The sequence below is a fragment of the Macrotis lagotis genome, chromosome 7, assembly GCF_037893015.1.
Source record: "Macrotis lagotis isolate mMagLag1 chromosome 7, bilby.v1.9.chrom.fasta, whole genome shotgun sequence".
Classification (NCBI taxonomy): Eukaryota; Metazoa; Chordata; class Mammalia; order Peramelemorphia; family Peramelidae; genus Macrotis; species Macrotis lagotis.
The window spans coordinates 71,018,271-71,043,564 of NC_133664.1; the positions used below are offsets into that span (position 1 = coordinate 71,018,271).

At 36.1% G+C, this 25,294-nt stretch overlaps 1 protein-coding gene and 1 long non-coding RNA gene across 6 annotated transcripts in view; one reads left to right on the forward strand and one right to left on the reverse strand.

Annotated features, from left to right (window-relative positions):
• Nucleotides 1–523: 523 nt before the first annotated feature.
• EPC1 (enhancer of polycomb homolog 1) overlaps nucleotides 524–25,294 on the reverse strand; it is a 96,598-nt gene continuing 71,827 nt past the window's right edge. For 4 of the 5 annotated variants that reach the window (XM_074193112.1, XM_074193114.1, XM_074193113.1 and 1 more), the window contains exons 5-14: nucleotides 24,799–24,947; nucleotides 23,854–24,013; nucleotides 20,754–20,930; nucleotides 20,571–20,660; nucleotides 20,335–20,483; nucleotides 17,163–17,515; nucleotides 7,843–7,961; nucleotides 6,576–6,717; nucleotides 6,106–6,472; nucleotides 524–2,753 (exon numbers count right to left, since the gene is read on the reverse strand). In XM_074193112.1, coding sequence (XP_074049213.1) covers nucleotides 2,681–2,753; nucleotides 6,106–6,472; nucleotides 6,576–6,717; nucleotides 7,843–7,961; nucleotides 17,163–17,515; nucleotides 20,335–20,483; nucleotides 20,571–20,660; nucleotides 20,754–20,930; nucleotides 23,854–24,013; nucleotides 24,799–24,947 — 1,779 coding nt within the window. In that variant the 3' untranslated portion in view covers nucleotides 524–2,680. Of the gene's footprint in view, nucleotides 2,754–6,105; nucleotides 6,473–6,575; nucleotides 6,718–7,677; nucleotides 7,762–7,842; nucleotides 7,962–17,162; nucleotides 17,516–20,334; nucleotides 20,484–20,570; nucleotides 20,661–20,753; nucleotides 20,931–23,853; nucleotides 24,014–24,798; nucleotides 24,948–25,294 lie in introns of all 5 variants that reach the window. The other variant, XM_074193115.1, reaches the window with a different exon arrangement.
• Nucleotides 18,225–25,294, forward strand: part of LOC141492630 (uncharacterized) — a 45,623-nt gene continuing 38,553 nt past the window's right edge. The window contains exon 1 of the long non-coding RNA XR_012469994.1: nucleotides 18,225–18,335. This is a non-coding gene — a long non-coding RNA (uncharacterized LOC141492630). The remainder of the gene's footprint in view (nucleotides 18,336–25,294) is intronic.

Consider the following 25,294-nt stretch of genomic DNA (forward strand, 5'->3'; position numbering starts at 1 on the left):
CCAAGAATAACCCTAGCCCTCTGCCCCAACCTGGCTGCTTTTTTTGGAGGCTATTCAAACACCACCTTTTTTCATTCCTATTATCTTTGACCTCAGACCATCAGTAAGGGATAAAAGTTGTACCCTGCCAGAAATTACAAGATAGAAAAATGCCTACTAATTCCCTACCCCCCTTCTGTTGCTCAGAATATAAGTTCCCTTAGGGCAGGGATTTTCATTTGTCTTTAGCCTCAGGACATGATCCTGGGAGTTTAATGTTCTGTAAAACAGAATGGAATAGAAAAATGAAAAATGAGTCTCTAGCTCCATATCTTGACAAGGTACAAGGCCCAAATTGCATTATGCATAGAAACATGCTCACCCATTGTGACTGTTGCATTTTTGTTAACATCCTATCTTCTGAGAACAATCCAAAATAATTTCTGTAGCTCCTTCTCATGGGTAGCATTTGACAGAACACATTATTCTCTAAATATCTCTATTATTAGTATTGGTTTTAAACGAATGTTTATCTCTCTCTCTGTCTCTCTCTCTCTCTCTCTCTCTCTATATATATATATATATATATATATAAAATATGTATCTCCAAAGAGGTTTCTGCTCACTGTCAAGAAATACTCTTCAAAGATTTTTTGTTTGTTTCAAGCAATTTCCCATCAAAGAGCAAACGTCTTTTAAACAAGTTTTGTCATAAGGGCGCATCCCACCCACTGATCTAATCTACCTCCATTTCAGGAGAAACTGAAATCTGGAACCCCAGCTACCTGCCTAATGGCCCAGATTGGGGGGGGGGGGGATGTCACCAAGGCTGGGGGAAGGCATGTGGCCTTGGGCATTTAATGAACTGGACAAAGGCTTATACAGTCCAGTTTCTTGTGCTGTTCTGCTGGGCCATGAATGCCAGCTAAACGGGACCTATTTGTTCCCCGCTGTCCACCACCAAGGCACCACCCACTGCTGCAGGTTTACTGAAAGCCAGTGACAGGATGAACAGTCATGCCTAGCTATGGGCCTCCGACTTTTCCAGGGTCCTGTGTCCTGTCCTAATATAAGGCTTTTTCAGAAAGCAAAGGAAGTTTCTACTCACCAGTGGCCCAGACCAGGCTAGGGCATATTTATATTATGAAATTTCTGTCTGGTTTGGGGGAGTCTAAGAGGGAAGGAGTGGGCTGACAGACCCTAAGATGCTTTAGAGAACTGACCCCTCTCAGTGACTCCATCAACACCTCTCCCAAGGACTGCCCCACCCCCCATTGGCTTCTGGCTCACACCTTGATTCCAGTGCTGGATGCCCCTCCAGCCTCCCCTCCCCCGACTAGTCCCTGGTTCAGAATGAGCTGGACACCAGAAGGTCGATCTCAAAGAAAACCGAACACCACCACGCGTTAGCCAACATGTAATGCCCTGGGTTTATTTTGTGAGGGTTCTGTCACAATTTTTCCAGGTGGGATTAAAAACCTTAAGGATCATGTATGCCGTTGGCCTGGGCATTCAGACTTCGGTACTGACGAAGCACTAGTCTAGTAGTCGTCTGTTTAGTACCATTCTCTTCACAGAAGAGAGGTCAATATTTCCAAAGGAAGGCACCCGATAGTTGTGGTTCTGGCCTCGCAGCCTTCTGGAGAATCTTAAAAGGAAAAAAAGCTGGCTGGCTGTTTTTAGAAACTGGAATGATGATACACGTACAGCAATTACTGCATTCTTCTCCCTTATATCCTTTTTCTGAAGAACAAGTAAAGAATGAAGTCTTTAAAACAATTCGACAATTAAAAAAAATACAATTTTGTGTGCTAAAAAAAGGGCAAGACAACATAAACTCCAGTTGTAAGGACTCCATTTGCATACTTGATTGAACACTTTTTGGTGTGGAAGGAAATGGGACTACTGGGCTGTTTGTGGAGCAGCAACATAACCTTTAGTGCTTTCAGTACCAGAGAGACCACCCACAGCATGGTGGGTGAGTGGGGAGGGGAAGATTCGAGACTTCATCTTTAGCTTGTTACTTGTCTTAATGATAGTAGACCAGAAGATCCCCATTCAATAGTACATTCCCCATTTTAAACTGATGCCTTTTTTTTGTTTAATTCTGTATGTATGTCACCATTTTTTTCACATGATACACAGAAAACTCAGGGACCCAGAGGGGAACCAAGTTATGTTATACCATTTACAAAATACCAAGGAGTCCACAGCTACCTAACACATTTACTACAGCACAGGAACCAATGAAGGTACAGTGTACAAAAAACTGTAAACACGGCACAATAAATAGATAAAACAGCAGGTTCCGCACCATGCACATGATGTGATGACACTTCATCTCTATACAATCTCACATCTCACACTCTTTGTTGCAGTTTGTTTCCCTCCCTCCCTCCCCCCACCCCAAGTGCAAAGCATCACAAATGAACATTTCTGTATTCAAGTAACATATATACAAGGGTATTACAAATATGCAGTACTGTACAGATAATTGCTGTATGCTTAATTTACAGGTGTTGATTCTTTCCTATTAACAGTAAGAAAAGAAAATCAAAGCATGAGAGATGTGCGTTGCTGTCTAGTCCCCACAGCTGCCACGGAAACGCCTGTGTCGCACTCCATCATCCCTTGCATTCAAAATGCTACTGATGCATAGCACCGAATCAAGTTCCCAAGGCTGCAGTGCACCCCGTGGAAGCTACGTCACCTCCATCGCTACTGTATTGTCTGCTATGTTGTTCAGTGCTGGCTTTTCTGCTTCATGGTTTTCCCTGTCAAAGAGAGAATGCACCACTTACTTCAGAGGGAACAGAAACATTCAAAAGACAAAAACATTTTTCACCACCAAGTCAGATATAGTTGTAATTATTTTACAAAAGAGAAAGGAAGGGAACAAAGCTGACATCTCAGAAGGTTATGCTCCTTCTAACCCTTTTCAGGTTAATAATAATAATAATAATAATAATAATAATAATAATAATAATAAATCAATCAACAAATAAGCCCCTATGAAACAACTAACAATGTTGCTGGCAATAGTATATTTGAATAACTTATAGAATTCTACTAAAAATCAGAGAATTGTTTTAGTTTTAATTCACAGTATTAATCTTCTACAAAATCTTTAGAATTTAGATATTGCTTAATGGCAAAAAACTAAGTTATTCAACCTTTAATTTCCCTCATTTTAATCCTAGTAAGGAACATCAACAAATGAATGAAAAATGTCTTTAAGTTAATGGGAGAAGGGAGGACACAAAAAGTGATTCCTTTAGGATAGTCCTAAAGTTAAACTTCCGAATAATTAAGAATTTTATTTAATAGTAGAATTTTTAAAAACATTCACCACAGATTTGCGCATTCAAAACCAAAAAGAGGGAGTCATATATACACCATATAGATTCTTTAAAAATCACTTTTCACAAAAAAAACATTTCTAACACACCACTTACTTGTTTCAAATAGATCCTACATGGCTATGTTCACTTTTCTAAAGGGGCAGTATTATTTTTTTTGAAGAATCTGTCAGTCACAGGTTTTATCAAAAAATGAACTAAAGTGAGATTCCAAAAACTTGAACTTTTGGACAAACTGCTTGACCTCTGTGACCATCAGTTTCCTCATTTATAAAATTGAGAGAACTGCACTACAAGATCCCTTTCCAGTTCTAAAATCCTATTAAAGCAACACCATATCATAAGATGGCAATATCATCTAAGCCATGAAAGATTTACTCTACTCTTTCAAGTGGCAAAGAGAAGAGGTGATGGTACAGCCCTATTATGCAAGGCTCACAACTCTTGAGGGTTGGGGGGGGGGTGAAGAATATTTTTCATTGTCACTGTGGACGTCAGTGCTGACCATGACAAAAGGGAAAAGAATGCCAACAAGGCCTCACATCATTTTGGTCACCTTACAGAGTTGTTGCCTGCTCACGGTACTGCCATAACTATTTTGCTGTGTGAATCACTGCTGCCAAGATCTTTTTTTTTTCTGCATGAGAATTATGAAGAACATTTGTTCTTAGTTCAGTTATGGGCAAAATAGGAGAGAAGACAAATTGAAAATTTAGGAAAATTAGGAAATCTAGGTTAGGAATAAGCAAGAATTTTTTGATTATGAGGAACAGTAATGATAATGATAACATCAACATTTCAATGATGTTCATTCCAACCAGGTACAAGTGCTCTATAATTATTATCTCATTTGATCCTCTGGGAGAACAACTCTGATAGGGAAGTTCTATTATTACCTCATTTTTACAGATAAGAAAATGAGGTTGCCCAGGGTCTGATGGCTAGTGAGTGTCTTGAGGCTGGTTCTGATCCTTCTTTCCTCTAAACCACATAGAACAGATACAGGCAGTTTTCCCTGGAGTCAGAGATGGGCTGACATTCTGAAGGTGTATGAGGTAAGTCAAAACAAGAATTTTGAATTAAAATGTGTTTTGGACTTATATCTACTATTTGAACCACATCTGCTCAGCCCGTCAGTTCTGTTTTCTGAACTCTCTTCCCTATTCCCCCCTCCCCGCTTTCCATCTTCATGGTTACCCCCCAGGATAACAGTACTTAGAGCTGGAAGATCAATTCCAGTCTAAACCCCCTCACTGTGCAGTTGTTCTTGAGTCACTTTTCAGTCCTGTCTGATTCTCTGTGACTCCACTGGGGGGTCTTTTTGGCAGAGATACTGCAGTGACTTGGCATTTCCTTCTCTAGTTCATTTACATTTCAGGAAACTGAGAGAATTGGGGTTAAATGACATGTCCAGGGTCACATAGTTGGTAAGGTCTCAGTATGGATTTGAACTCAGGAAGATGCAATCCAGGTCACAAAGAAGAATGAAATAGCAGAACTATCTCCCATATAGAAGGACAGAGTTCTAGCTGCTCCCCCTCCCTTGGTGGGCAGCAACACAGTGCAAGCCTGGAGGCAGACCCCCTGAGCACAGAGCCTGCCCCCTCCACGGAGGAGCCAGACCATTCTGCCCCATTCCTATTGCATCTCTCTGCTTCAGCTCCTTCACCTAGATTGCCTCTTATCTGAGTCCTTCTCAACAATCCCCTTCTCTCTCCTCTACCCGAGCCTAGAATTAAGGTTGGCTCTTAGCAATTCTTGTGGGAGCCTAGTGATCATTTTAAGAAATCTTTTTAAATATCGATCTATTTTGCTATGAATATTTTCATGGCTTTATCTTATTTATCTAATAAAACTCTCAGCGGTCTCAGACAGTGCCTGAAATTCTTAGTCTAACCCTCCTCCCCAATGTTTAGTGGAACACCAAGCTCCTAGGGCTCAGAGTCTAGCAATCTCTGCCCATCTCCATCAGAGCCCTGAAAGAAGGGGAAAGGAAAAGAGAATAAACATGGACACGGTGGCATCTCTCTGCCAGGCATTGTGACAATAATAAGCACTTTACAAATATTATCTCATTGGATAATTTACAAATATGATTGCTAAGTCTCCTTCAGTGATCTTTGAAAATTCAGAGAGAATGGAAAAGAGACTTCAAAATTGTAGAAAATCCAAATTTCCCAATTTTCAAGGAAAAAGAGAATATGACGTGCCCAGTATTAAAACATCGTTGACCTTACCTTTGCTAATTGCTATAGTGAGAAATGTGCCCAAAGGACTACTACTGGCCTTAAGAAAAAGGAAAGGAAGAAAAATCCCATTCATGATAGGGACTTAGAGAAATTGGTGAGTACTTTGACGAAACAAGGGAAATTACACATACAAGATATATTTATGAAGTTGTATATGTATAACCTATATCAGATTACTCGCTGTCAAGGGAAGAGGGAAGGGAAGGGAGAAAATGTGGGACTAAAACGTTTACAAAAAAATGAATGTTGAAATCTAGCTTTACGTGTAAGTTGGAAAAAATATAGGAAAAAGACGTGTGTGTGTGTGTGTCAACTCAATTATTACCTCAAAATCTAAAACAGAATATTCAAATACTCCCCAATTCAACTGCCAAACTGTGAAGAATGAAAAACTGATTTTAATCTTAAAAAAAAAAAAACACACCAAACCATTGATGGAGTTAGGGGTGCCTTTGGGAGCCCCAACAATTGATCTTCTCATTTCCATATGGCAGGGCTTGCCTGCGTCTCCCACTCACCTTGGAACTGTATCTACCGAGGATGATGACGGGACCTTGGGCACCTGACAATTGGCTGCGGCCGACAGCTTTAAGGCAGATGATGGGACAGCACTTATAGTCCTAGGTATATGTCGGGCATTTAAGGTGGTGATAGAGTTTACAGTGGCAACAGAGGAGGGCACAGTTAATCGAATGTTGTTCCCAATCAGAACCTGAGTTGTGGCAGAATTGGCAGCAGTCCCTTGGTGGCTCAGCGCACTGTGGGAACTTGAAGTCTGTGTTATATTAGAAGGCTGGAGCAAGGTAGACGCTGCGGTGGACGAGGGACTTGTGTGCACAAGCGCTGCGGGGGTCGTACTACTGAGGTGTAAGCCCTTGTATACTCCTAGAAACAAATAGAATCAGAAGTCACCAGAGAGGCCTCCACTGGATCAGATTCAGAAATGCATTTCTAAATGGGAAGATCATGCATCTAGGCAGCACTTTACCTGAGGCTTGAAAGATGCCGTTCATTCCAATTCCAAGCACCACATCATCCTTCATCTTGAATCCCATCAGTTGTTCTGATGTCACCAAAGCAGAAGCAGCAAACTGAGCACTAACGGAATCCAATGTCTTGGAAACGAAACCCTTTAAAAAAAACCAAATTATTGTACCTCTTGGTCATCACTTCATGGATTCTTAAAGCTGTATGGGAAATGTGAGACAAAGTTAGGGTAGAATAAAAACAAATTTGGTAAACTAGTAAAACTGAGAAATGCCTTCTGACAGAAAAATTTGGTGAGAAATATGGTATTGTTTGGGAGGTCTTATGAGTTAAGAATTTTCTTCTATTATCCAAATTAATAATAATCTTTTCAAGTCAAGGACCTAATAAATCTCAAGTATCTTTAATGCTAAGTGGAATCAGCATTAGCTCACTGTAAAAGACTATGAAATATAGCTATTAAAGTTATTAAAATATTTCAAACATAAAAACCACAAATAAATGATTAAACAACCCTTTATCCACTTTCTCTCTGACTCCCTTATTCCCTCCCCAAATGTACTTTTGAGAATTTAAAAATGAGAGAAGCCTCTTGAGGGCAAAACTTGTAGAGGGCTTTGGTTTTTTTTTTTTGGGGGGGCGTAGAGGAGAGAGATCCCTAGCATCTAATAAGCAAAGTGTTTTACATATAGTAGGTGCTGACTGCTTTTATAGAAATGATAATAACCTTTGCAAGATTAGTCCAGATATTTTATAAAATAGAGCTGTTTAAAAACAACCCCCTCCCCAAAAGGAACAATCCTTATAAAATGCTGATTTTCATAGGACAAAGGCTTAAAACTTATCTTTACTTTTAGTGTAATAAAGATTAAACCTATGACATGGTTAAACACCCAGGATCTACTATGTTCTAGGTTTAAAAGTTATTTTCTTGATGGTATCATGTAATAAAGCTAGAGGAACAACTTACAAATGTGTCAATGATAAAATGAATAAAATGCTTATGATAAAAATGTGGAGTTCTTTCAATTTCAGGACCTCAGGTCCACTAATTTGGAGATACTTTAAGAGGAGGGAGCAGAGGCCGCACCTGCCACACTCACCTGTGTAGTCCCTTCTAAACCCTTTACACAATTATGATGGTGATTCAGGCCAAAGCCCCTTTTCTGCTGGTTAGACGCAAGGTTCTATGACAACAGGTGACAATTAAGAGATGAACTCTGGTGGGAAACAATGAGGGATAATCATAAGACAGACAGATCCCTCACCTGTGGAGTGTTGGTAGAGGAATGACTATTGGCTTGCTGCTGATGGATTTGGGCAAGCTGCTGTTTCTGCATGAGTGCCAGCTGCTGCTGATGTTGCTGGTATTGTTCGGCTGTAAATGCTGAACAAAATACAAAACGAGAAAACGTTGCATCAGGAAAGTTATGCCAATTGCAGAATCCTAAAACCAAAAAGATTCCAACATCTCACACAAAAAGCCTTCGTGGATAAGAGCGGAGTCCCAGAAGGTTCAACCCTGTTACGGATCTCCTCCACACTAAATTTATTCTCAGTCTGCTCGTCAGCCAGCGCCCTATCCCGCTTTATAAGAGCGCCTCCAGTCAAGCTCACTCCCTGGCCTAACCCTGGGAAGGTGAAATGCTCAGTTCCCAGGTTCCACACAATTATTTCTGTAAAGTGATGACTCTCTGCTAGACAGTGTAAAAGGTCAACACCAACTTTTGATTTTAATTTTCAAGAACTTAACAGCAATAAATTTACTAATGAAAACCAGCTTCTATTTCATCCGCATTGCAATACATTTCCAATGCACTTGGATGACCCCTAACGGCTGTTACAGATATTCATCATTTTAACAAAATGTCCAATTTTACTTATCCCACAAATTCCCTCTAGAGGAAGGATACAAGGTTGCTGCTTTGTTGTGTGTTTTTTTTAAAGAATTCATCCTCTAAATTTTAACAGGAGGAAAGGAGGCTCCAAAAGTAAAGGTTAATTACCCAATTTTCCCCACCCAATTAACCCACCTGGAAAAAATCCAGTCAATAAGAACGGAGTTGTTTATGTTGATTTACTGTACAGAATGATGTCTGAGGAAAGACACTGTGTTATGCTACTTATGTTTGTCTATGGAGAGCTCAGTTCTAAAAAAAACAAACAAAAAAATTTTCATTTATTACCCCCCAAAAAGGGTGTGTGCAATTTTTAAAGGAAACCTTTCTTGCCAATTAAAAAAAAGGAAGGAAAAAAGCACATACATTCACAATACATCAAGGTTTAAAGGCTTCTTTAAGAAGTCTGTAATGTCTGGGTAACAAAAAGTTATCATGCATTTATATCTAGGGATTGCAGGGAATCTGTATTTCATGCAGATTTCCTGAATCCAAAGGTTAATATGTCTTCAAAATACGTTTTTATACTAAAAAATAAAAATAGCATAATTGCATTTTGATAAGGTTAGCCAAATATTATTCAATCAAATTGGAAGTTCTTCAAATGTAATTCATGAACGCAGCCCCACTCTATCCAACAGCAATAAGTTACTCTTAGTTGGGTATAAACTCCATCCCTTTTTGATGTGTCACATCTCCGGTCATCCGGTTTATGTGTATGTGACTTTTGTACTTAGCTGAACTCTATCTGCATGGTTAAGGGAAAAACGATAGGGGGAAAAAAAGATCTGTTACTATCTGCTTCTTACTCTATCTCTAAAATGACAGAGCTTTGAATGATTCTCCTTCACTAACACCTTTACCTTCTATCTGAACTCGAAGAGGTAGAATTTTTGGTGTTGTTTTCTCTCTTAATAATAACACTGGATAAATTGGTTCTCTAACTACTGCTATAGAGCTTTCTGAAATGGTTGTGAGGGCTCAGTAAGATATATAGAAAAGACAAACTGTATACAGACTATAGATAGAAAGATTTAGGGTTATTTCTGTTGGCAACTAAAAGCATGTATGTATGCTTAAAAGAAGGTAGTCTCAGTTCCTTAGTATTACATTTAAAGGAAATAAGGCATATTCCCTGAATTTCTTAATTATATCACAAGTTTTGCTTCTTAATAAATATCTCATGGTGAATGGGTTTTCCACTATGATTTCTTAAAGAAGGTCTCCTCAAATCTCTTCTATAAAAGCTAGTAGACTGAGACCCTGTTCAGTAATAATTATTTATCATTTACTTTTAAAACTTTGCTAATATTCTTTCTCAACAGAATCTGAATAAAAGATGTAATAAATAAGGCCGCTGAAGTCAAGAAAGTAAACTTCAATGATTATTGTGTTATTTAAACATGGGAAATAAATATCTATTATTCTCACATTCATTGGTCATTGTCTAAATCTCAATTTCACAAGGCATAATACCTCTATGGGTTCTGTGTGTTTTAATTGCTTAAAAATGCCATGTTCTATTAATGTTGCAGATTTGAAAATAAAAGCACAATAACACTTCTGATGAATAATGATCATCTGTAAGAGATAGTTATAGTTGAGGTTAGAAATATAAAAATTATACTTTAAATTCCCAATGTGTATCTCCATAAGAGAGGTTATTGAACCGGAAGTTATCAAAAGACAACCCTGAGGTTTATCTTCATACTAAGGCAACTTTGTGCTATTTGTAAAGACAGTCTCATTAATGATCAAAAATTCTTTAAGAAGGCTCATGTCTAACTAATTTAATGAATATATTTGGGAAGGTGGATAAACAAAGTTGTCTTTGTTTTTAAAAAATTAGAACAAATTTTAATTCTAATGCCTGAGAAAAACTGACATTATATTGGAGTAGGTGGATGTATAGATTTATAGGAGGAACTGAAGGGTAGCACTGAAACCCCAGTGAAGATTTATGCTTGCCCTACTTTCAGCATGTATATAATACGTATTCTAAAAGAGGCAGTTTACAGTAAAATCCCTAAGTTTGCATGTGACAAATTCCTCGAACTTTGCTACTGAACAAATATGACTTTGTGCAAAATTATTCTTCCTCTCGTGGCCATCAATTTATAGTACTGGACTAAGTGATTTCTAACTATAAAATTTTACTATTTTATGTGCAACAAATATTGGATCAAGGTTCTAGAGTTGGTTCTCATTTTTTTTAATGTGGGGACTATACTAAATGATCTAGATGATCTCTTTCTACTTACAAATCTTACGGATTTTTCTACAGAGTGAAATTCTGAGAACAATGCTATCAAGGGACTGTCTAAAACTCAGTTAGGAAATGGTAGGTGTGCTTTACTGTAGACAAAAGTAAGAAAATGGCATTTTAATTATAGACTCTCTAAAATTTGACCCAGAAAAAGAACTTAGGAATTAATTATAGAAAACTGTCCTAAAAGAGATACCTTCTGTTACATATTTATCAAATTTGTGGATGTCAACTTGGAAGTGAGAACATGAAAAAACACAGAAATCCAATAAAAATATCTATAAAAACAGTCCAAATCTAAAAACAATTTCAATAAGGTAGAAATGTAGTCTACTCTGGGTCAAATGACCTCCAGGCAATCACAGTTTAGAAGGGAGACTGATGAACTGGGGTAGCTGATAAAACAGGGGTTACCCACAGACCATGTCATCAACTGGTCTGGCGCTGCCAAGGCAACCACAGCAAGACAAGAAATTCAATAAGTCTAGGAGCTTGTCTAGGGCAAATTAATTAAATGTTTGACTAAATATAAGCAGGCTAATTTTTAAGTTTACATTTTTGCTGAAAAAAGGTTCCTTACCCCTGACTTAAGACAATTCCACACCAGGATTAGTTGAAGGAATTAGATACTTAAACCCAGTAAAAATACTTTTAGGTAGGGATGTGACAGGGCAGTTCCTCTCTCAGTCCCTTCAGACAGCAGGTCTGTTATTTGGAAATAAATTAAGCATGTTCCATTTGGCATCTCAAGGCAGAATTAATATAATAATGTGTAGAAATATAAGCCAAAATTTTTTTACCATTAGGGCTGTTCAAAAGTAAAATGAACTGCCTTACAAAGTAGTAAATTCTTTAGTACTAGACATCTTCAATGACATATAAGTTCTCTTTCAAACATAAGATTCTAAGGAAAAGTTGATATATTTTAAAAAAGAAAAAAGATCTTTTTGATAAATAAAAGATCCTTTCAGATAATTTATCAAAGTCTTTTAATTCTCATTTAAAAAACTATGTTTGGAGCCTCTGGGAGATATATTTGAATATGAGGACTTAATAATTACCTAGCTGTGTGGCCTTGGGCAAGTCATTTAATCCCACTGCATTGCAAAAACATAGTAGACAGACAGACAAAAAGAAAGAACGAAAGAACGAAAGAAAGAAAGAAAGAATCAAGGCATAGAGTGATCTGTGCAGGCTACAACAGCTACAAACCAGGAAGACCGAGTTAAAAATGAGGACTATATGTACTACACTGAGATAAAAACCAAAAATATTGCCTCAGGTAGATACTGGGTGAGAATTAATGATAGCATTTCATATGAAAAAGTGGAAAGGGAAGTTTCATGATGGCTATTTCCAAATAATTTAAGGACCAACTTATCCTCTTTTGCTCTAGAGGGCAGAACTAGTGGGAAATTTCAAGGAAATTTTGACTTAACAGGAGGAGAAATTTCCCAACATTTGTAGCTTAGCTCTTCATTAAATGAATAGGCAAACCATAGACTCCCCATCTTCAAGAGATGTTATTGTAGAGTCTTCTGTTTTTCCTGTTTTAAATCTCCTGGGAAATTAGATGAGATAACATGATATCCTTATTCCACCTCAAAAGTTCAGAGACTCTTTTTTTTTTTTTTTGACCCAAACCATGATATATGTTTGAATCTGGAACACTGTTCAGTCCTGCTGCTCTATCTCAAGACAGACAAAGCAGATCTGCAGAGGAGTAATTAAGGCAATGAAGAGATTCTGGGGTAAAAAAGATAGCAGTTGCTGTAATCAGAGTGCAAAGGTTAAACTTAGCAAAAAAAAAAAAGAAAAACTATCGGTGTCTATAATATTAAGAAAGGTGTAGTTAAGATGAACACAAAGTATTAGAACTAGTGTTTGAAATATGAAAAATTAAGTTAGAACAAATACATGTGAGTACTAATTTATATTGTATTATTCCCCCAGGAGGTGGTACAAAGTTGAAAATGTAAATAGGCTCTTAGTAAATTCATGGATGACAAACCACAAGGACAGCAAAGGGAAAGAAGGCTGATTTGAGAATACATCTCTTCAATTTTAGAGTTTGAGATTGGATTGAACAATTTTTTTCCCTCTCATAAATTCACTATCATGATTAGAGATATAATCCTGGGCTGGATGCACTTGAGTCCAATTCAGTATTTTTACAGTAAATGTTTAATTAATTAAGAAGAGATTTGCAGTTCATGTGCCAGAAAGCTGTTACTGGTGGCAAATATATAAAAATCAGGCATTAAGAGGTAATTGTGAACCAGAACACTTTTGTAAAGAGCATATAAATTTTTTTTAAAAAGTTTTTTTTTTTTTTAATGGGGAAGGGGATGCCAAGATTTCTGCTTTGGGGACATATGTTTAAAGAATAGGACCACTTGGGGGCGGCTAGGTGGCACAGTGGATAGAGCACCAGCCCTGGAGTCAGGAGTACCTGAGTTCAAATCCAGCCTCAGACACTTAATAATTACCTAGCTGCGTGGCCTTGGGCAAGCCACTTAACCCTACTGCCTTGCAAAAACCTAAGGAAAAAAAAAGAATATGACCACTGACGTAGTAATGTGCTTTTTGGAAATATTTTTCCCAATTAACATTTTACCTTACAATATTTTATGCTTCATGTTAGCTAAAAGTCGATGACAGTTCAAACTGATCAAGACTATAGAACAGCTGGAAGGTTCTAGGTTGCCTGGGTTACTTGTCTCAAGACAACCCTACCGAGCTCTTCCCTCTGTCCTAATACGAGTCTAGGCTGCTATTTATATTCTATTTGAATTGCATTTAAAAATATTACTAAAATTTATAATTGTGACTGAATAAAATAAAATAATGTCATAAAAGTAGGTAGCAAAATTTCAGTACTCTAAAATGAAGGATTAGACAAAACCAAAAAAAGTATTAAGCTGAGTTCAGGAATGAAAGTGTTAAACTAAACTAGATTTTTAAATGAAAATTTCTTTCTCCATGTCCTGACTGACTTAATTTTGAAAAATTAACTTGTTCATATCCATAAATATAAAATTCCATTATGGAAAATGAAGACATTTCCATCTATTACATCTAAAGCCATTTGGATTTATTATACAATTATATATACACATTCCGATCTATTGGAAAAGCTCATTCTAGTTACTAATTTTATTTACTCATGAAAACAACCAAAACTTTAACTTTAGTTAAGACATGAAACTTAGAAAATATTTATCTAAAATGTTGATGAAATCGCAATGACAAGGAGTTTGAAGCTTACACATAAAATCTATAATTTCTAAAAGCCACTATTCTATTACAAAATTCTCTGATGGAATTTGCTTTCTACATAAAATGTCACTTAAATAAGATAAATTTTTCTGGGTGTGGTGACACCTCTAATCTTTGCTCTTAGAGGAAACTGAGGCTGACCCATTGATTGTGGGAAGTTCTGAACTCCAGCACCACTAAAGGCAATTTAGTGCTTGGTATCAATGTGCCAGTAAGCCTTAAAAGCAGGTGCTACTATGCTGCTTAAAGAGGAGTACAGTCCAAGCTGAAAATAGGGTAGGTCAAAGTTTCTGAGATCCAGACTCAAAAGATAGATTTATTGATTTGTTAACAACTGGCATGTGGCAAGCAAACAAATATATGTGTGTCTATTTACAAACTCATTAAAAATATAAGTAAGTACACACATATTAATCTATTCAAAAGTAACTAATGCTTGACCCCTAGGCCAGCAGTAAATATTATTAATAATGTGATATCCTCCTCCCTCCTGCCAAATAGTTTAATATTTGTTTTATGGATGATGAAAAATATTATCTGGAAAACTTCTTTGGAGACTGTAGGCTAGAATCTGAATAATGACGACTTTTTAAAAGTTCCAGTTTATAGTTACCATACTATTAGAAACTCATTTAAATGAGCGCTTTTAGTCCAGTGATAAAGATTTTAAGATAACAAAATGCAATAGAGGAGTTACCAAAAAATCCCTTTATCAAACTTTCAGCTTCAGAGATCAATGACATCACTCATCCATGAGGACCTAACTACCTTCAGTAGTTCTGGATGTGGACTAAGTAATAAGCCTGTCCCCAATTTCCTTTAATATTAATTAAAATGATGGCATCATGTATCCAGAGAAATATCACCTTGCTTATCCAGAAGTCACTTATCTGTCTCACCTATGCAGAAAAATGGGACACCAGGGGTGGGGAGGTGGGGGGGAGTTAAGAAGTCAAACAGACTTTATTATGCCTTTAAAAATCATGTACCTTTGTCACAAGGGAGACCTTCAGGCCAAACACTGACAATTACTTTCCTCTTATTTTACATATAGTTCTAGAAAGATTAGTTCATCCAGCTTGTCAGCCTACTGAGTAGAAACAGCATAAATAGGGTAAGAGGAGGGTGGTGGTGGTGGGGGCAAGCACCCATGCAAATAAGAGAGCAGAAAAAGTGACATTTCATAGCATGGAAAAGAAAAAAACAAAAACAAAACCAAAAAACCTTGAAGCAGTTGGGGTCTTTTAGCATAGGAATAAATAGCCAAACATTCTCTTGAGGGGTTTTTACACAAATGTAGTACCAGGAACTGTTTAAAATGATGACTGACTGGTCTTGAAAAAATTAAATTAAATTATGTTCAGTACAATTTCAGAAAGCAAGGGAGAAAGTCTACATAATATTTTCATTGCGAAAGGTGTAAAATGTCAGGCATCTAGAATATTTACTTTGTGGAACATTTCTTTCCTAGATAATGTCAGACAAACAAAGCATTATTGTTGATTTGGTATCCATGGTACAATTGTCTTAAATATACTGGGAGCCCTAAGCAATAGTTAAAGAATATACAGCACAGTGACAGAACAGCTTAAACTACAAAAGAAAAAATGTTTTTGCCAGCTAGTTCATTAAAATTACACAAATAAATGAAGCACACATAAAAAAAAGAGAACTCTATGCTTCATTATTTAAGGTATTCTCTTTAGATTCAGCAACCTACTACTAACCTTTTCAATATTCATCAGAAAAGCACAGCAGATTATTTTTATAACACTAATGCCTACTTTATCAACATATGAAAAATTATCAACACTGAGTAGGATATAACAGGGACATTATAACAGGGACATAATCATCCCAACTTTATTTCTTCTGTCTTGATGAGGAAGGGTTTCCTTCCCATGGCATATGTGCCTTTTTAGTAAGAAAACAGTAGAATAATCTTAAGAATCTCTAGAAATTTTAATAATGAGGAAAAATATTACAGGATCCGTTGTCTTAAGAAAAAAAATCTTATGCTATAGTGTAACTCATGAAAAAGAAATGACATACCAATTTAATTTTTAAACTTAAACAAAAGCAAAATGGTTCTGTAAGCAGCATCAATGTTGAATTTGATATAACTGTATATATCAATAAATATTTACTGGCAAATTATAAATGAAATTGCTAGGTCAAGAAAATGATATAAATATTCTCTTTTAAGTAGAGTGACTTCAAATGCTGGTCTGAATTATTACTAGTTCACTTTTTGAACAGTGTTCTTAATGGCACGTGACAGCAGTAAACTTTCCTTAAAAGCTCAAATTTCTTCATAGTAAATCCTGGGCTAGATTATTAGGGGAACTTGTAGAATATATTTCTTTTGAGATATTTAAAACTAAATCATATTTTTGGGAAGGTTTAAATGTAATCCTGGAAATTATGAGAGGGAAGAATTAGTATCTTTCATTCTATATTTGAATTCATATTCAGTGACAAAAATCTGAGGTTAATATCACTTTTCAGTGAATTTCTATAATTCTCTATACTTCAAATTATGAAAATAGTTTAAGTAGAATTTATGATTGTTATACAGGCATAGTTAATAAGGTGGAGAGTAATGCAGATATTCTTTACAATAATGGATTAGTCATAAGTTAGATGCCATCTGAAAAGAAGTATGGAAGCAATCTTTTAGTTTAGAAATATTTTATCAGCTAAAAATGAAAGAGTTGCCCTTTCCAAATTATTATTATTCCTATCTTTTGGCCTACACCTCAATAAAGGGGGCCATAAAAATCATTACTGATCTCTATAGCTAGACAAGTTGAAAAAAAGTGTAAAAGAGTAACAGTTTAGAGACCACAGTAGGGTGACTTTTGACATAAAAGTGAAATATTTATTTATCTTATAGTTTATCAAGTGCATTCTAGAGAAGAATTTTATACATTAAAAAAATAAAAAGTGACAAATTGTCTTTGGATATAAACCATACAAAATGTTCAAATTAAAAACTAGATCCCAAATGAATTATCAGTGGCTTGGAGAAAGTTAAGATTTACCCTGAACAGAGACCACAAAAAAATAAAACTGATGAGTGTATTTTAAAGTGTCTACACTGAATTTTACATTTCAACAGAAACATGTATTAAAACAAACATACCAAAGTGTGCTGAAGCACTGCTACTTTTACTTTGTGTGGAGGTACTGCAGGTCTGGGTCCCAGGTTGTGCTGTGCCTGTCCGATTTATGCTCCTGTATAATTTCCTACAGGAGAGTTCATCATTGTCACTGTCATGTAGGGATGGTGTCCGAGGCCTAAAATGCCGCCATCTACATGATTTGATATTGACTAGTATCTGACTGAGGTCTTTAGAGAAAGATTTGTCCGAGGTATTTGTTTCTGAGGTATTGGCAAATTGATTGATTGGAGAGTGTTGTGGGGAGGAAAGCATTTCCAAATCCAGCTGGCGAAACATACTGTCATAGTCTGAATGAGTTCTGTCCAGTAATACCCTAAAATAAAAGTATAAAATTTACAAATATTTAATAACCAAAAAGGAATTGATTTCTTCTTTTCTTATTATCAAATAGAATCATACATTCTGAAGTTTGACTCAAAAAATTATCAAATGTAACCTACTGTTGTATACTGGCACATGCCCCAAATTTCCTAACATCTTGTGTAAAAGTAAATCTTTTTACTTGTGAAAATTCAATTTAATGCTAACATATGTGTTTATTAAAATTAATTCAAACATACATGTGCATATACTGTGTAAACATATATATATAAATATACATACATATAAATGGGGAGGGAGGGAGGGAGGGGGAGAGAGAGAGAGAGAGAGAGAGGAAGAGAGGAAGAGAGAGAGGAGAGTATATAGAGACAGAGAGGGAGAGAGAAAGAAACACTTATTCTAAAGCAGTGAATCTTTCAGACATTTAACTCTATGACCTGGTCCAAAAATATAAGCTGTCTAAAAGATATGTGCAGTGTTTTCTTTCTTAAAAGAAATATAATTTTCACTCTATTTTGAAAGCAACAGCACATTACAAAACATTCCCATCAGGAACGTTTGCAGGGAAAAAATGTACAATTTTCTTTTGGATGGAGTGGGAATGGCAAATAGGAGCAAAGCAGAGGAGACCTTGTGTCCTGGTCCCTAGGAGATATCTGTGACATCGACAAAAGAATTTCTCTGGGAACGAATCCCTCTGAAACATCAATGCTACGGCTGACTTAGAAACTTTAAAATAAGTTTCCTCAACAAAGGCCCGAGAGGCTTTCTCTCTTCTGGACACCATCGCTCCTTCAACAAACTTGAGTGAGGTAACTACTCTGTTTCAAGTTTTATATCAAAGCAGAAATGAAACTACCTCTGCCCTCAAAGAGCTCCCATTCTGTTTTATTTTAATTAATTTATTTAAGGCAATGGGGTTAAGCGACTTGCCCAAGGTCACACAGTTAGACAATCATTTAGTGTCTGAGGATTTGAACTCAGGTCTGCCTGACTCCAGGGCCGATGGTCTATCCTCTGCACCACCTAGCTGCCCCCAAAGAGCTCCTGTTCTTATCACATATGGAGACACCCAACTACTCTGTATTAAGCACTGTGCTGTATCTCACCCATGGAGAGGCAGGCACTATTCTTACACCCCATTTTTATAGATTGAGGCAAATGAGGTCACTCGGCTGCCATGTCCAGGCCAGATATACTCTCCCATCACCTGACTCCCAGATCCAGCACTCTTCTATGGTGCCACTTAGCTGCCCCTACACACAATATATAAATACACCATACATATGGGGTAGGACAGCGGAGGGGAGGTAATATCTCTTGTATAATGCAACACTTCAGCTGAATTTTAAATAAACTAAGGTATAGAGGTGAGGGGGTAGACGATAGGGACTGTGAAGGGTCACAGCAATGTTAGCATCAGCGTGAACAACAACTGAAAGCCAGTCTGACTGGGCCACAGAGAGTGTGACTAAGAATCAAGTCTAATAAAGCCAGAAAGGAAACTGAGCGAGGCTGATCAGTTTTTTCAATATAAAATAACCCAGTTGATACTAGAGTTTGCTGAGGAGGAGAGTGACTGGCTATTATGATTTTTAAATATTTCATCTATTGGGGAGGGTAGAGAATGTGCTCTAGAAATAAACTTGTTCAATTTTAAAGTGTTACTATACTTTCACTTCTGTTCAAAGATTACTGAACTATTTAAATGAAACGAAACTGCAACTACAAAATAAAACTGTAAAAGCTTAATAGTCTATTATGCTATTGGGAGGAGAGACTCAAAATACCTTGTTTTACTCATTTTCTCATATACACTAATTTTTTTAGACCTCTTCCAGAAATCCAGTCTGTCCAAGGATTTTAGAAAAACAGCTAAAAATGATTACTCTCTGATTAGTCTAGATGAAGATTGAATAAACCAAGTTATGGCCATCACAGCATGGTCCCTGGGAAGTTTATCATGGACAAGGTTGAAACTGGTCTCTGCCTCTTCCAATCTAATCTTTTTTTGTTTGTTTGTTTTTGCAAGGCAGTGGGGTTAAGTGACTTCCCCAAGGTCAAACAGCTAGATAAATATTTAAGTATCTGAGCTCAAATTTGAACTTGGGTACTCTTGACTCCAGGGCCAGTGCTCTATCCACTGCATCACCTAGCTGCCCCCCCAATCCAATCTTTTTTTTTTTTTTTTTAGGTTTGTGCAAGGAAATGGGGTTAAGTGGCTTGCCCAAGGCCACACAGCTAGGTAATTATTAAGTGTCTGAGGCTGGATTTGAACTCAGGTACTCCCGACTCCAGGGTTGGTGCTCTATCCACTGCACCACCTAGCCGCCCCCACCCCCACCCCCAATCCAATCTTGATACTACTTCTAGAATAATTTTTTTCCCTGTTGTTTCTACACTCAATTATCAACAAAACATTGCAATTTATTTATTTAGATTTTAGTAAAAAGCATTATATTTGGAGTTAAAGGATGTGGCTCCAAATTCCAGCTTGGCACTTACTACCTTGGGCAACTCTGAACTGATCATTATTTTTTGGGACTTAAGTTCCACATATGAAATTTTTTTTTTAACATCTGGAACATGTTTGTTAAACACAAAAATAAATGCATCTTCAAGTCTTGGTAGTTTGCTTCCAATATAAACTGCAGACTCACAAGAACCAGATGACAAATAAGAAAAAAAAAATCATTCAGTTAACAATCAAATTGAGTTAGATTACAGAACCATCATGATTCCTGAAAAGTTGCAAAAGCATCCAGTCCTATAAATATCTCAATAACCATTATTAACTAAATAACATCTTACCTTCCACCACGCCCAACCCGTCTTCGTGCAAATCCAATACACCTCTGGGGTATAGTGAGGGTAGTTAAACAGTATCTATAGCGCACATCTCCTAATCCTCCATCTTTAGGACTAGTCCATGGCCAATTGCCAGTTTGGTCTAAGTGAGGCTAAAAGACAATTAATACAAATTAAGTATGTCATACTAATGTTAACAAGTTTAAATCATTAATTAAAAAGAGAAGACTTCCACTTACAGCATAGTACTGACAGCCTGCTTTCCTACGGAAAGCAAAAGGGCCATCAGGATCATTCTCTTCCTCAGCTTCAGAAGAACCAGACAAAACCTTTGAACACATCAAACAAAGAGGGTTCAAAATCAAGATATCTCTATTACCACATTCCTCTTTGATACTGCTAACAGAGAGGTTAAATCCTACCTGGGAGAGGGGATCTTCATCTGAGCTGGGAAAGTCATACTGATTTAAATCTTTAGCATTAAAGACTGGCAGTGCAGCAGGGCTCGTCTGTTGTGAAGCAGCAGCAGCAGACGAGGCTAAGACTTTGGGCTTTTTCTCATATTTCCTTTTCGGTCGAATAAGATCGGTTTTTTCTTGCTACAATAAAACCACAAGTTAAGTGAACTCCTGAAGCTATTTTTAACTAAGCTAAAGTTTTCTGAAAAGTCTATCAGAAAATGAAAGTGATGCATTATGAGGTTTTTTTAAACCCATAAAATAAGACTGGCTTACTAAAGCCCATGTTTGACTGCAGTGAGGCTCAAGAGATTGTCTGGTACATCACATATCGATTACATACAAACAAGACCCTTTAACTCCACTTAGTACTATGAAACTTTCCCTCTTATAAAATGCATGATTCCAAATGCATATAGGCAGTACCATTTTGTGTACACACTAGGAGAGGAAAAGAAACAGAAACAGTCTTTGCATTTGAAGAATGCCATCTATATATTGAGAAAAGTGATAAGAAAGAATAGTTATACAGCAACTAAAGTGAAAATTGAGTATTAAAAACTAAAGATAATCGTGTAGTTGGCTCAATATTATGGATTTCTAGAGGATGAGAACTTTGAACAGAATTCTGAAGGAGGAAGACATCAAATAAGGCTGGCTAAATTAAATAAAAGGAGAATGATAACATATACATAAAACACACAGAGAAACAAGAAATTAGTATAATAGTCTAGACAATAATTCAAAAAATATTAAATTGAACCAAGATTAGAAGGAAAACAGAAAATTGGGGGAAATTTTTTTTTATAGTTTCTCAGATAAAGGTCTTAAATCTCAAATATGAAGAGAACTGTGTCAAACATAAAAATATGCGTCATTCCCCAATTGAAAATTGGTCAAAGATATCAACAGGCAATTTCTTGATGAAGAAAATCAAAATCACATGTAGTCATATGAAAAATGCTGATTAGAGCAATGCAAATGTTAGAAGGGGGAAAATGACATGTTAGAGGGGGATGTAGAAAAATTGAGACACTGGTACATTTTTTGGTGGAACTGTGTACTGAGTCAACCATTTTGAAGAACAATCTGGAATGAGCCCATACCACTCTTTGATCCAGGCAATATTACTATTCCGAGATGATCAGAGAAAAAAGAAAAGACTCTACAGATTCTAAAATTTTTATATCAGCTCTTTTTGTGGTAGCAAAAACCTGGAAATTGAGGGGATGCCCAACAATTGTGGAATGTCTAAACAAAACATAAAACTATGACAGAATATTATTGTGCTGTAAAGAAGTGATGAGGTTGTTGATTTTAGAAAATCTTGGAAAGATTTGCATGAAATAATGAAAACTGAAATAAGCAGAACCAAGAGAACATTGTATAAAGTAAAAGCAATATTTGAAGAACTGTGAATGACCAAGCTATTCTGATTATTTTAAAACTCAAATTGACTATAAAGGACTTATGAAGGAAGATGCTATCCACCTCCAGACAAAGAGATAGTAAAGAGAAGTATGGGCATACATATATTCATACACCTGGATCAAATAGTGATCTCCTCTAGTGCCAGGTGAAGATGGAAACATTTTTATTAAGCTGCTACTATATGTAGATACTAACTCTAGGTGGGGACATATTAAGACAGTTCCTGCATTCAGAATTCACCATCTAGAAAATAAGTCACAAATACAAATACAAAATAGATACTACAGAGACATGAGAAAACTGTTCTGTGAGGTACAAGGACAAACAAAAGTCACAGTCAATTACTGGAGAGTAGAGGAGGTGGCACCGGAGTTGGATTCAAAGGCAGAGGACTTCGTGGACAGCTTAAGTCAAAGCAGAATACTGAGCAGGCCTGGGCCATGAGAAAACTGCAAAGCAAAGCTAATGTTAAATTGTAAAGGTCTTTGAATGTGTGAGAGTGAACTTTCTTAGGCTACAAGGAAACATTTCAGCATTGGAGGTAGAGGAACAACATGGATAGACACATTATGGAAGTGAATTCCAGAAGTAACACAAAAGACAGCTGAGACAGGGAAAGTGGTGCTGAGAAAATCCACGAGAAGTTTATGGCAGTAGACCAAGTAAATAACCACGTTTTATAAGTGTGATAGAAGTGAGAAAAGACCATCACACATGGATGAAAAAAACCAGGACTTAGACTAACTGGTTATGAGAGAACATCCAAATTTTACACATGGAAGACTGACTGACAAGAGCAGAAAACAGTCAGAAAGAATAAGCTGATAAAATGGATGTTGGACATATTGAGCTTAAAGGTGAGGTCTTAGAAGCAACAGGAGATGACACTTCGAAATGTGAAAGAAAGGTCAGGGTTTTAGAGAAAAGAGTCATTTCAAAAGTCATAATTTAGCCTGTGGCCCTGAATGAGGCTGTCAAAGAAACAAGTGTGTAATGGAGTGTTAAGTTTCTTATCACTCTACTTTCTGAGTAAAATTTAAAGGCTTGGTCTTACTCTATGAAGTCTTATATATGAAGTTTGAAGGAAAATTAAGATGCAATTTTATGTATTCTAAACAAGTCTTATAAACAATATCTTGACTTAATTTAGGAAGGATTTGAAGCAGATCATTTTCTATGGAGAATTTACATTTTTGGTCCAGGACACAATGAGAACCTTTAATCAGACAACAATAAGATTTTTATACCATAAAAGGTTATACTATTAAAATTATAAAATCATGGAAAGTATAGATAACAAGAGTTTATTTAAAAAAATGCTAGAATGCTAAAAGTGGGAATGTCTTTTAAGTCAACTCCATATTTGAATGTACACTAAAAAACAAGAATAGTATGCCCTTACTAGGTAAGGAGGTTAGTAGAATATAAGCTCTTTGGGGGTAGGAAGCATTTTGACTTTGCCTTACTATCTTCGGTACTTGCTTCAAAGGTACTTACTAAATTGTCTGTCTAAATATCAGTTGAATGATGCCTCAAGGAGTTTACATCCCAGTAGGGATGAATGAGGCATGCACACAAATAAATAGTAGAAGTAACACAACTTGGAAGAGCAAATAAAAGTTCATGGAGTTACCTTATTAACTTTAAATTCCTTAACATCCATTGTTTCTTGATGTTTAAATTGATTGCTATTACCAATAGGAATGATGGGGATGGCATAAGTAGGTTTCATTGGTTGTCTTTGTGCCATAACCTCAGACATGATCTCTCCATTATAGTCGCCCAAATTATACCTGAAATGATTACAAATAAGAAATGATTCGGAAGGTTAATTTCATAAATCCTTGACTTGATAGTCATTTTATAAATGATCATGTTACCCCCTTTCAAGGAAGAACAAATAGAACTGAAGAGATTTTAGAAAGCATATCAACTATCACTCTTGTTTTGTAGATAACATCTTGAATCAAGTTCATGGCAGAATCAAGCCTAGAAGCCAAGTTCTGAATTCTGAATGCTATGTTCACTGATGTTTCACATCACAGCATGTTTTCCTGATGTCAATTTAGAGCTAAGCAAAAGTTAGCCAACAAACTGTTAATAAAGTTATTAGAATCACTTAAAGATTAAAAGTAACACTTGATTATTCACTAGCTAATTATCTTGCCTGTGAATTTACTCAGTTCTTTTGTCTTTTTTTCCCTCTCTTATTCAGTTATTTAATAACAATAATATCTGTCTTTCAAAAAAAGGATACATATGAGAGGGAAGTAGAGTTTCAAACAATTGAAACACAGTAAGTGTAATGAAAATCTGATGGGAAGATTAACAATGGTAATTAAAGTTGAATTTAACACAGTGGAATCTTTATATACAGTTATATTTGAAGTTTAAGCCCACTGAGTCCAAAAGATGAGGAAAATAGAGTGTATTTTAATTTTACTGAATTGGTCACTTTGGAAACATATACGAATATATTAACAAACATACATAGCTGTGCAAATTAACATTTAAGGTGACAGTTAAATGAATATGGATAATTACTCGTTATATAATTTAGATCAGAAAATACTTTTACCTTTTTTCCATAATTTCCAGTGTTAAATGTAATAGTTCCCTCTTACTTTTTTCTCTTCTCTTTATCATTTCTAGAATAGTAACAGCCCGACTCAGATCTCTACGTAATTTAAGCATTTTTTCATATGAAGCTTCATCATTTTTACGATTCTGTAAATATGAAAGAATGTATTTTCATTCAACTATAAATGATTTTATTCCAGAAAAAAATGTATTAGTAGTGTACTTTAAAGAATACATGTTGGAACTGCATAAATCTTTACATTTGTTAAATGTAAAATAGATTCTAATTACCAGGGAAATAATCTGATATATAATTGTTTGGTAGATTAAAGTAAAAAAACATATTCAGTCATGACAAAATAAAGCAAGATTCTGCTCTAATGCTGGAGGAAAGTCACTTCTAAATAACTAAGGTAGAAGATCAACCCAAAATAAGAAATAAACACTGCAGTTCAGACTTGCAGTAATGGTTAATTTTCACTCTTCTCAAAGAT